The sequence below is a fragment of the Melanaphis sacchari genome, unplaced genomic scaffold, assembly GCF_002803265.2.
Source record: "Melanaphis sacchari strain LSU unplaced genomic scaffold, SCAv2.0 Contig43_pilon_pilon, whole genome shotgun sequence".
NCBI lineage: Eukaryota > Metazoa > Arthropoda > Insecta > Hemiptera > Aphididae > Melanaphis > Melanaphis sacchari.
This window is the reverse complement of record NW_020271284.1, coordinates 3,055,343-3,069,253: the sequence shown is the minus strand read 5'-3', so window position 1 is coordinate 3,069,253 and position 13,911 is coordinate 3,055,343. Positions and strand designations below refer to the sequence as shown.

Here is a 13,911-nt window from a genome sequence, read left to right as displayed (position 1 = left end):
TAGTTACTATTATTATTTAATAGTTACTACTTACTATAATAATATTATAGTATTATAATTAAAAAACATAGTATCACACTATCACAATTCGTTATCATCTACGGAATATAAATGATAGGCCTTATCAGTTATCACAAATATTTACAAATTACAATGTAAAGTAGGTACAGACTACGTAAATATGGGCTGTAAATAAATATATTATAAACAGTAGCGGCTCGTGAGTAAATATTCTGGAGAGACATAAATTCTGTAACATAAACTTCATAAGGCAATGAACAAGAAAAACCCTTTTTAATAATAATTGTTGAATACATTAATTTATACTGTTTAATAAGGTAGGTAGGTAATACAAATTCAAATGTTACCTACATTTTACGGGCATATATTAATTAACTTAAGTCTTATTCAATTTAAAAAAAAATTGAAGAAATTTATAATAGGTACTTAGGTAATTAATGTGACTTATTAGTGTGCGCTTCTTTGAACAGTTGTGGCATTCTTGGAATGATGCTATTGCTTAGTGTAAGTCGCATATTATCGTCACTTGAATTCAGACAATTTCGTTGTTTATTTTTTAATAAACGATTGCGAGGAAAATCCTTGCTCACATAAATATGTGGTTGAAAAAAACCACGAGGAAACGTTATGCTGTTACTAAAGTGCGGACCACTTGAGACGAGTCCACGGACTACCAGTTGGGAACCACGACCACTGGTTTAATGATATAATTATTTAAATTTTTTTGTTATCTACTTAATTCAATTCTGCGATCATTTATAATAATCAATGAGAAGTTGGGCGATTAAGATTCAATTGATTTTTTTGTTCGTTGGTACGTTGAAGTATTAAAACCACTGGTTAATAAAAATTCTATTACTTGGTCTTTTTGTATTTTGAAAATAACTAAGAATATTAAAATGTCGACAATAATAAATATCAGGTAGGTAGGTAGGTAGTATAAACGTACGTATGTCGTAAAACAATAAAATTATTAAATAATGAATATAATTAATTATGACGGCGTTCAGCGTCTAACGGCGGCATAGCAAATACTGTCGTAAACCCAGTTACAATAGCGTCTATAATACGCGGCTTATTCTTCCTGGTCCCTTTCGTCCAACATGACGTTGCGATTGAAACTGCCACCCGACAGTTTCGCTGAAACGGCGACCGTCGTTGAAATGAATAAAATAATATTTCCATTGAAATAACTATTTATAGATTTTAGATATTGTGGCTTTCAATAATAATAAACAAAGAAAACGATAAAATATATTTTCGATTCAAATAAAAATATTTCTATACATTTTAATTTTTAATTAATTATTATTTACAAGTACCTAGCTGTTTTTTTTTTTTTTTTTTAAGTCACCCCTGACGATCTGACGAGCCACCCGTGAATGTATATATTATGTATTTTAAATCTTAATACTTTATTTAGACGAGACATTGTGTAAACTTTCTTTGATATTTTCTATTAATACATTTTGACAAGAAGATTATAGCAATGATAGTTTATAAAGTCGTCTGAAGCATGATCTATGATTATGAAAATAACATTATTGCTACCATGATTGGAATTCGGAAGTTCTTATATTAGATAATTGGTACAAAGTTTTATTAAATTATGAAAGTAATAACTTGTCTAAATATCAAATAATAATTTGTATTATTTAAACAGTATCCAAGGACTAAGAATCTGAGTGGGATATTCATCTAGGCACTTGATTTCTATTTAAATCAAACATTTTCCATTTATAAATCACTTGTTAGATAATATCATGGACCAGTAAAATTCAAATACTTTGTTTTTATTTGTTGTTTAATATTAGTGAATAGTGATAAATAATTAATAATATGTAAATGTTATTATTTTTTTTAATAATTAATAAATAATATATGATAAATTGATATAGGTATAGACGTATAGTTGTATAGGTTCAACATAAACCATTGCAGTTAAAAGAAGCTATGGTGGTATTTTTAATAAATCCATGGTCAATTATTGGGGTTATAATTAATGTTATTATTATTATTTTTTATTTAAATAAAGTGCAAGTTCTTATTTATTTTAAATACGTACTGTTCAAAATTTCTGAGGACTTTGGCTTTTGTATTATTTACGAGGCTAATGTATCGGAACTGATAAGTGATTTCTGTGACAATGAATGTATTGATTTTACAATGAAGCGTTTTTTTTTTTTTTTAAGTAAGTTACTTTAGATGAGTTGTCGGATAAAATGTTTCGATTATAACTTTAAAGATGGCTTTGAATAGTAAATTGGATTTAGTTTGTAAATTAGAGAAGTCAACATTTTTACAATCAGAAAAAAATAAATAAAATTAAGGAAAAGCGGAAATTTTAAGCTTGAAAATATAATACAAGCTTACTAATACAGTTTAATTCTCCAATTAAAAAATATCGAAAATATATAAACAATTTTAGAAGCATTTAAATTTAGAATAATTTGTGAAAATGTAAAAAACACAAGTTATTTTGTAGTTAGAAATACATAAAAAACATTTGTTTATACTTTAAATAAATTGAATGCTAGGTTCTTTATAAGTTTTTCAATATATGTAAAAAAAACTTTTATTTGAAAGCCAAACCAATTTTTTATGAATTCGAAATTCAAATTTTTACAAAATTGTCATCTGTATAAGAACTATTTTTTTCAAATAATTTTTATTTTTATTTGTAATTAAAAAACGAATAACTATAGATAGGTACGTATTTAAATTTTCCCACAATATTTATATCATCATTCTCATTATGTGATAAAATTTTTAAAATTTTAAACTCATTTTAAGCTTATTTATTAGCATGTCTAGTTTTCAAATTTTTATTATTTTTTTTTCTTCATAAATGTCGATAAAAAATTATTCGCTAGGTTAAAGTTTTTGAAAATTTAATATTATATACTATAAAAGTTGTTCTTACATTTATCTACATAAAAATGTTATAAATATATTTATATATATATGTATTTTAGTATTTATATGTACAATATTTTTTTATATGTATTTAAAGTTAGAATTTTGAAGAAATTCGTCAAAGGCATAAAAGATTGTATTTAAAAATTCATAAAAACTTTTATTTTTTTGTATAAATTTTGAAAATTTAATGCAAAATATATTACGTATAATTCCTAAGTAATTTATGCTGGAACTATAAACTCTAAAAAAATATAAACAGTTATTTTTTATAGACATTTTTAGTTAAAATTTGGATGTAATTATTTATTTAAACGTTACATAATGTAATTATTTTTTTATGATTTAAAAATATTATTTATGGGAATTTAAAACTTTTACATGTTTTTATTATTTCACTTTATAAGCAATGCCATTTTTGATTTATTTTAAAATATTATTTATTAATTCTATGATTTTAATAAGCTAAACCAATGTTGTTTTTTATTTGAACTCACGTATTCAGAAAGTTGTCTCTTCAATTGTGTTACCTTACTTTTTCCTATAAAAGCATAACATATTCACTGCTGCGAATCTAGTAAGGCGCATGATCATAATATATTATTTTTATTATTATAGTTTTTATATTAATTTTACGTAACGGTTTATTTGATCACATTCATGAGAACATGACCTCGAGAACCCTCCAAAGATCAGGAGAAAGGTAATAACTTGAACTTAATATTAGTATCTGATGAGTGGTTATATTTTCCAGCACTTATAAATGTATTATATCGTCCCAGCTACATTTCGCTTTTACTTTATTCATTTTTCTCGTTATTAAATACGTTTATTCTTTTTTGAAAAATTAACAATAAGCTTAAATCGATTAAATTAGCATTTCTTTCAAAATATAAAATAGATAAATAACTAAATCTTTCATGTGTCATACTACTTTTAACCAATTTTTAACACACCTCATTGAGGAAAATAAACGTTTGCATGTAGCTGAACTTATTTAAATAGATATGTTTTTCAATAATATTTTTTAAATCATTAAAATCATTTTTTGAGACTTGTAAACAATTATGTGAAACTACCATTTCAGACCTTGAACTGTCGATTGAAATATTCACAAAATTCTGAAAAGAAAAAAGATTATGATAATTAAATTAATAATTAAAAATCTTGTTATAAATAATTTACTGATATAAGAATATTATTTTGGACAATAAGTAATTTAAGTACAGTAGAACCTCGATTAACCGTTAGTCTTGGGACTAGAGCTTTGACGGATAATCGAAAAGACGGTTAAGCGAGCAACAAAAATGTATACATATATAGTATATACATATTATTTATTATTTTTTTTAAGTAATTACTTATTGGTACATTATTATTATTTTTTAATTTATTAAAAAGTTTTATTATTTACAATTACATACATACTTAACAATTAATATTATAAAAATCGGTTAATTTTTGTTGTTTTAACATATTACGTGCTTTTTTGGCTGTCATATCTCTTATTCTTTGAAGCAGTAATAGCTGAGTCGCATCAGCATTGCTCGCACTATCGCAATAACTGTTTTTACTTCACCCATTAAATATATATATATACATGTATATACATATATAATATCTATCGCTTATCGCTTATACACTTATCTAGTAGATATTGCTGGAAAGTTTTGGATAACATTTATGTATATTATTATTTATAACCTACTCATACACAAGTGGTGGCCTGACAGTTAACCGAGAAAGACGGTTAATTGGGGGACGGATAATCGAGGTTCTACTGTATTATATTAGAATTTATTAAAAAATTCTGTATTTATCTATTATTTGTACTATCTTATAATGATAAATGAAGTACAATGAAATTGGATATGCCAAAATCTAAATTACAAAATAAATCACTTGAACTTGCCATTAATAAACTTTTATCTGAAAATCTGTATAAATTAGAAATTCTGAACTTTCTGTTGATTATTTAATTTCATCTTTATAAAAAATATTCTATTTTATATGTTATATGTACTTTATTAATTTTAATGACATACAATTTAATCATAAGTATAACTCTACAACTAAGTTTATTTACTTACTTTTAAAATAGGTCTTATAAGGCCCGAGTCGATATCGAAAAATAGACTTGTATCTAAATTAATTACAAACGTTGAGCTAGATACAAGTAAAAAGGGTTTATCTATGGGTTTGCTCTTAATAGTTTTTGTTTGAGAACAACATTAATCTGGATCGTCTAGTTGTTGATCATTATGTTCTTGAATATCCACATTGTTTGTAAGAGGAAAATTTTCTTTTTTAGTAACTTTACGAAATTAAAAAATATTAAATATTTTTCTTCTATCTATTGTAATTTAAAAAAATAAACTATTACATTTCACAGTAAGAATAAAAATGATAATTACTATGAATATGACACTAAAAAGCAAACACTCGATTAATAATTTATCACAATGTTCAGTGGAACAACTCGTACTGAGTACAGACTACGAAGTACAGGGTAAAGACTAAACAGACAATTTAAAACCTATTACACAGCTATACACAAGTGTCATGAATTTTTTTTTTTCGATAAAATTATCGATTAATATAGAATATACTCGTAGAATTTAAACTTTATCAACCTTCACAGTAATTGAATTTTTTTTTGTCATTCGAGTATAAATCTAAAAATTAATACAATACTTATTAGAAAAAATATAACCGATAAGCTGTAAAAGACGTGTAATTAATAAACATCAATAAATTATTTTGTCAGTTGTAATTAAAAGGTCTCAATAATTTCAAAAAGATTTTAGTAAAATCGTTTAAAAATTAGGGGGCTTTGGATAAAACTGGGGAAGCTAAGCACTCCCCTTTAATTGTGCCCATGAGTGTACTAAAATATTATAAGACAAGTATATTATATGTGATTAATGATCAATAACGATGTAGGTTCAGTTTATTGTTATTGACTGACTGTTAGATCCAGAAAGACTATAAATTAGTCTATAAAATAAAGTAACAAAATTCGTTTTTAAAAATTTTAGAAAAGAGTTAGATGATCAAACAGTTGCGTCGTGGTAGAATCACTGTATAGTTACTATAATAATTCTAACCTACGTAATTTTTATAATTTCTGTTAGTATAAGCAATTACGTTTTTTATTTATCTACATTTTTTTTTTTTTGTATAATATAAATATGTTTATGTATTACAGTGTACAACAAAAAATAAAAAATTGTTTCTTATCTTTCTGTCAGAAATAATAATATTGTAAACGGGTTTCATAAAAGTTTACTTTTATAAAGGATGTGGAATTGCAGCTATTTTATTTTGACAGCAAACATAATCCAAAAAAAAAAAATTGGAAAAAATCTGAGAATTTGCTCTGTTCTATATTAGAAATTAAAAAAATAGATTAAAAATTTCATATCAACAAAAATAATAATAATAATAATAAGTGATTACTAAAGAATCATTTAAATTTAAAAATATTACTTTTAGCTAAAATTGTTTGAGTAAGCACTAACTATGGTGATAGACGACACTACACTTTAAAGTTACCAGTAACAAAATATTAAATAATTTTTAGTTAAAAACATAAAATTAAAGTTTTTAAAAGTTGTAACTGTTATAGAGTTACAGTATAATTAATGTAGTATATAGGTAATTCGATGTAACAACTAACTCGACTACCAAAAATTTATTTTCTAAAATAAATATTACACCTACACTTTCATAATTATTATAAAACATTCATAATATATAAACTTCATAAAATGTTATATTAATTATACACTTTTTAGTCTTTTAGTAAAGTATAGTTTTATGATCTAATTTGGTGTTGTACCTTCATTATTTTGTATTGAAATTTATAGTTTACTCTACTCTATAGGATGTATTGCCCTTAACATAATGTAAACTGATATTGGGTTGCTTGAATGAAGTTTAAGTCAACAATTGTTTTTATTATGTTTCATTATAAACGAAAATAATATTGTTGCCAATATTTTAATTAATTTCTTGTAATACATTTTTATTATATAAATATGATAATGAATAAGTACACAATTTTAGATTTTGAATAGATCAATGAATGAATTAATATATTGATTTAACGATATGTGTACTTTTTTTGTTGTTGAACATTTTATGTTTGCTAACATTTCTACAATGTATATTTTATGTATGATGAGCAACAGCGTATTAATATACATATAATTTACTATAGAAAAAAAAAATATATATAAATAAAAAAATTAAAACAATAAAAATTAAAATAAATATTCTGAGATGTTTTTAGAGAACAAATTTCTTCCCAAAGTTTTTTATATGACGTAAAATATATAAACTTGTAGTATACTTACTTATTGTTTTAATAAAACAGATTGTAATATTTTTTAAAGAATAAAATAACTGAATTGTTTTGTGCAAGTTTAACTGATATTATATTTCATTGGTTTTTATATTGGGCTGTCAAACAATTTAGTACTAATTTATTCTTTAGACTATATGCAATATAGATGGTATCTATATTTTGTTTTAATTTTTTTCTAAGATTAAGTTGATTCAACATATACAAGATAATTTACACGTATTATTTTTTTATTTTATTCTGTATTTACCAGTATTTATATTATTAGAACTTATAGTTAAGTACTAATAAATGGTTTTCTACAGTAAATTGTTATACATTTATAAAAAATATTTTTAATAATATTTTTATTAGTATATATTATAAAAAATTCAATGTTAAAAATGAGTGCTACGAGTTTATATTTACAAATACGAGTAAATATACAATATAAGTGAATGCCTATTATTTTTTTTTTAATAACATATCCATATTACAGTTATTAGAAAAATTAAATGGTTGTATTGAGAGAAGATTACTTTTAAACACCTAGGCAACCTTAATTGATGTTATAGAGATATAAATTATGTAATTATTTAACGTTTATAAAACATTGATGTGTAATTTTTGAAGGAATGTTAAAAAGAGATGTTAATAAAACGTATCTAAAAAGACATTATTGTGGAGTGAAAATGGTTTAAAAGATGTTAATCATATACGTATGTAAATTAATCAATGATGTTCCATGTTTTAGAAAAACTATTTAGTAGGTAACATTGGTGGGACAAATTATTGTTCAGTGATATAAAGTGTGTACATGATTTATAATAGAGAAAACTGAGAAAATGCTTAGTTCAAATTTCAACTTTTGACGCTTTTTTAGTTATACATATATAGACATTTGATATTTTCGATTATTTTTATTTTCATTAAATGTCAAGAAAATTTTTTTTAACAATCTTAAAAATTTAATACAAGGTTATTCATAAGCAGTTCATACTGTAATTAAAAAAAAAAAAAAAAAAATTATTTAATTATTATAATTTAAATAGAGAATAATGATATTAGTTATTCTATTGTAATTTAAAATTATTTTACAAGAGTATTTAAAACTTGTAACGTGGTTGGGGAAACTTAATTATGATATTAGTTATTTAATGAAGATTTTCGATTCCTTATGGATAAGTTTTCGTAGCTGGAAATCTGAGCACTTGTACAGAAGGTTTTTATATCAATAAAAAAGAAACTTTTGGTTTGTATATTTAAAATACTTATTTGTATATTTTTATAAATATATTATTATTATTACTTTTTATAGGCTGACAAATTGTCACTACTCAGAATCATTTTTACAATTTGCATGCAATGATTCATCATTGAATAAAACTCATTTACTGTGATTTACTTTATGATGAGGTAGTAAGGTACATTTAATATCCATAATCTTATTTAGTGATTTGTCGCTCTTGGGCTACAACTATTTCAACATCCATTCCTTCAATTATAAATTTCATGTTATAAAAATATTTTTATTGCGCTAAAATTGTACTTATTTACTATTATTTTTCACCAGTCAAAGCTTTATAGTCTTAGATCTAAGGAATACGTGAACAGGACTTTTAGTGGATGTAAAAAATGTATTTTAAGATTTAATAGTTTAATGAGATGGTAATATGATAGTATTTATGATTACACGTAGAGTTATATGTAGATAACCTATTTTGAAAATGCACAGATGAATGGAGACTATAATAAATTAGTAATCATACATACTTTTTGACTACTTTATTCTTCATCAAAATCTTTGGGTACATATTTCAATATTAATGGAGTTTCCATTACATATCATTTATAACTTGTTTAGGTCTAACTAGTCGAAGACTTAGAGCAAACCTTTGAGCATCTTGTAGAAATCTTTTTAACCAGGTATACTTTCTATATCCTGTATATTAACATAATCCTGTATATAAATATCATTTATTATTTTATTTTTTATTCTTCTTTTTCTAAGAAACTTCCATTAAATTTTATTTTCACATAATATAAGTTTTATTTATTTAAAGTGGTTGGAGAATTAAATGGAAAAATGTTATGTGATAATTGATTATTTAAGGTAAACTCAATGTATTTTATAAAAATACTTTTGAAAAAAAAAACAGTTTTTTTTATAATATTATAGCATTGTATATTATATAATAATTATTAATTAATATGACGACGCTACAACACTATAATGACATGAATGATGCATTATAATTTTGTTTGTACAATCATTATAAGGGGAAAAAACCTATTGATGACTGATGTTAGGAAAAAATAATGTATCTTCAGCTATCGGATAGATAATATCTTTTTCATGCACAAGTTATTACACACACAAACAAACGCGAAACGCGAGCTATAAATGGGCATAGACCATTTGGGCGAACAGTTACTTGTATCGTCTAGATGAGTTTTTATTCCATAAAAAATACCGTTTGGGCGAATTAGTATGAGTAGGTTTATATAGGTAATAATTTGTTTTTACTGTATTATAATATAGCAAATGTACAGTTTTAATTGGAAAAAAATAAAATCACATACGATGAAAAATGTATACAATCAATAAGGAATATTCTAACATTAAAAAGATATCGGTATTATAATGTTTTAATCTAGAAACGTATGCACATTAAGAAATTAATAAAATAAAATTACGCGTACATCATATTATATTACGTCATCCATACCTACTCCACGGAAAATATCGTTCACGAGGGTAAAAATAATTCCACTATAGCCCAAACGGAATGTTAAGTTTTTTGTCAAAAACTATTGCACTCGCCCCGACGACCGTTGCCAGTCGTTTAAAAATATAACATGACAATATTCTCGGTACGCGTAAAATCGTACCTACTCCGCTTGCGGGGTACAAACCCAGCTATATCGCCCCTTAATAATACTTGGTCTCGCCGGCCGTGGTCGCGTAACCGACGAGCTCGTCGCGCAGACCGTCGCTATCCACGTCCTTGAGGCTGCTGTTGCTGATCATTGTCCAGTTGCTAAGTGCTATCGCCGGCGGCGCTTTTTCCGGACCCCGTCCACGGGCGTCGGCCGGACCGTCCGACGTGGCAGAGCTGCACTCGTCGCAATTCCCTCCGCTACTTCCGGCGCTGTTGCTGCAGCTGCTGTCGTGTCGTCGCTCGGCACTTCCGGTTGCCGACAACCCAGTCAGCGACCGCCGCCGCCGCCAACAGTCGGAGCCGGGGCTGCCCCCGCCGCAAACTTCGTTGTCGACGTCGTCGTCGTCGGCGGTGACGGTGACGGGCAAGTCGATGGACGACGTCGTCCGTCCGGACACCCGTCTGTACTTGGGTCGGCGGTCGTCGGTGGCCGGTTCAGACGAGTCGCTGTGAAGCCTCCTCCTCCGCGCCCAACGCGACGGACGCTGCTGTTTGCCTTTTCCGGGCCATCCGTCGCCGCCGCAACCGCTGTCGCCGCCACAACACCGTAACACCGTTTCCTGTCGGTACACAACAAAAAACACTGTTTCTCTGTTAACATCGCAAGTACAAGTGAACGTGGGGGACCGATTGAAAGCTATTAGAACCGTAGCTGCGGTGATGCGTTAAAGCGTGGACGCTTGCACACTTGCATTTATACGCATTTACCGTTTGCATTTAACCATATAAGCTTAATATTATATATATCGTAGTCGATTTACGATCAGCAGTGAGCGTTTAGCTTTATCAACTTGAAGATTACAGCGAACTAGACGACGAAATTATTTAATTGTAAGAAGATTCTCCGTGCGCTCTCTTAAAAACAATCGAATTATCGTTAAAAACTGACATGTGAACACATAAGATGTTCTCATCATCGAGTTCCAAATCAGTGGATTCACATACATTTTTAAACCGATGAAACTAAACGTGAACTGCTGAGCGTAAATTTACTATATTACGCACTTGTTAAACGGAAGCAACAAATGTAGTCGAGGCGTCCTCTAAAAAAGACGTTACACATAATCTATCATGCATTTGTTGCATCCGTTTTACAAACGTAAAACATGTCAAATCTGAGTTCTGCAGAACCGATTTTGTGTTTTTAACTTATAAACATTAGAATGAATTGATTTATTATATAAAACTCATTGGTAAGAATGACATTTATGCTTAATTTTTTTACGGTGTATTAATTTTTAAGCGAAATATGCGATCATTATTAATTTTTAATATTTTACATTTTTCATATCTTGCTTATAAAATTAAAATATCGGAAAAATTTAAAATTATTTTCTTACTTTTATATTTGTTTATAAAGTAATTTACTCTAATATATTTTCAGCTAAAAAACATAAAACTAATTTTGCTGAACTCAAATTTTAGTTTATTGATAATTACTGCGGCCAGAAGATTGCAGTGAAAGCCCCAAATCTTAAAAAATATAAATCAATTAAACGCTTTGCATAAAATATTAATATTAAAAAATAAAAATATATGATACGCTCATAAATACTAATAAAAATTTGTCGTCGTAAAGCTGACCATTTGGTTGATATATACATAATATAATACCTATATAGTATATAATGTATAGAGGCATAGAGCAACTAAGAAAAGATAATATACTGTGGAATATATTCGGTTATATCGGTTTGCCTATTTCAAGTCAATTATATTTAAATTACGCCATGCTATACAGTACGTTAAAATAATATAATAGTAATAGTATATCGTCTGTAATATTAATTGTCGTGATGGACATTATCGAACTATTATAGAGTTAGTAATTAATAACAAATCGGTAAAAATAAATTAGTTTAAAATACCTACCCAACAGCCAACGATTAAAAAAAATGAAAAAAACTTTAAAATAGCCCCGCTGTTTATATTAATATATTTTTTTTTATCTATATGGTTATACAATGATTTTATAACCAATTTTATATGATTTGACGATTTATGATTGCAGTTTGCTAATTTTAAGCGTAATTCCATGCATTGGTAATGCAAATTATTATCGCGTATGTATGTATATATTATAACTCATCTAAGTTAAACGGACTGTTTAGAAATACATTATTTTAATAGTAATTTTTCTATTATTTTATAATGCTTACCATAAAATTAATAAAGTAATATTAAGTGAGGAGGATTTTCAAAATTCATAAGCCTAAGATATTTGAACGGACGACGTTGTATTATTTTAGTCATACAACAAAATTCTGAAGTCTTTTAAAATGAAAACTGTAATGTATTATATAGGTACCAAAGATTGATGGATTTAAGCAAAAATGTATTATAATAAATATTTCTAAATTATGCTAAACGTATAGAGCTGTGGACTGGAGATGTCTTCGCACATGAGTGAGAAGAATAATGTTGACTATCTGTATATATTTATGTAAATTTAATACTATCATCAGTTGACCGACAAGGAATAAGATGTATTACAAACTTCGTCATCAATTGTATAAATATGCCATTTAATGTATATATTTTATTTCCTAAGAACATGGCTGAAGCTAGTAATAGTAAATAATGTAATGCACTCATCTATTTTTATCATCCGTGTTATGTATTTACACTTGATATAACCGTTGTGTGTTGTATCCCTGACAAAATATTCTGATTATCAAGTAATAAAAGTAATAACCATATAATGACAATGCACAGTACTCAATATCGCAATGTTTTGCTATAAACGTAATAATTAAATAAAATGTTTAAAATGTAAATAGTTGTAATCTTGAAATTGATAATATGTGTGTGCCTATAATATATCTTTTGATCTACAATATTCATTATTCTTTAAAAACGAATTTTAAATATAACTGTATTTTTAGCATTTTCAAAACATTTAAAAACCGAATGTGTCTTTATACCTAATGTTATGTTTTGAAATCAATCATTCTTTAAACAAATCAAATTTTTTTGGCAACGTATTCAAAATGAAAATTAATGGCCTATAATTTTTCTTACATTTATATAACAATTGATTTTTATTTCAATAACAAGTAAAATATATCAAATCAATTAAAATTTTATACAAAAATTAATTACTAGAAATTTCTAATAAATCTGATATAGACCAATCATAATCTTAAGGGAATTGGAAGCGGTGATTTTCTGTTTTTGTCTAACACAAGTGTAACATAGGATTATAAACGTATTTTATTTCCAACGTACCGATTGATGTAATGAAGCAATAAGAATTATAAAAACAGATATGAATTTATCGTCAAGTCTACTTTAGATCGAATTTCTTACATATTTGATATTACTCCCTCCCAAAAAAAAACCCTAAAAATGATTAAAAGAGTAATTAAAAAATTAACATATTTCGATTTTTGGAGAAGTTTAAATCAAAAAATCAAAAATGTGAAAAATTTATCTAAAGTAGACTTGACCACAAATTTATATCTGTTTTCATAATTCTTGTCGCTTCATTATATAAATCGGTACGTTGGAAATAAAACACGTCTATAATCCTATGTTACACGTGTGTTAGACAAAGACAGAAAATCACCCCTTCCAATCATTTTAATGTAAGAAAAAATCATAATTAAACAATTTTAATTTTAATAGGTACCAATTTTATGTAAGTTCAACAAAATACCTGACAACATCAATAATACGAATTACTAT

The 13,911-nt window shown here is 26.3% G+C and overlaps 1 protein-coding gene across 4 annotated transcripts in view; it reads right to left on the bottom strand.

Moving 5' to 3' along the window:
- Nucleotides 1–9,503: 9,503 nt before the first annotated feature.
- Nucleotides 9,504–13,911, bottom strand: part of LOC112597750 (pyrokinin-1 receptor-like) — a 65,903-nt gene continuing 61,495 nt past the window's right edge. For 3 of the 4 annotated variants that reach the window (XM_025343936.1, XM_025343935.1, XM_025343937.1), the window contains one exon: nt 9,504–10,784. In XM_025343936.1, coding sequence (XP_025199721.1) covers nt 10,215–10,784 — 570 coding nt within the window. In that variant the 3' untranslated portion in view covers nt 9,504–10,214. Of the gene's footprint in view, nt 10,808–13,911 lie in introns of all 4 variants that reach the window. The other variant, XM_025343938.1, reaches the window with a different exon arrangement.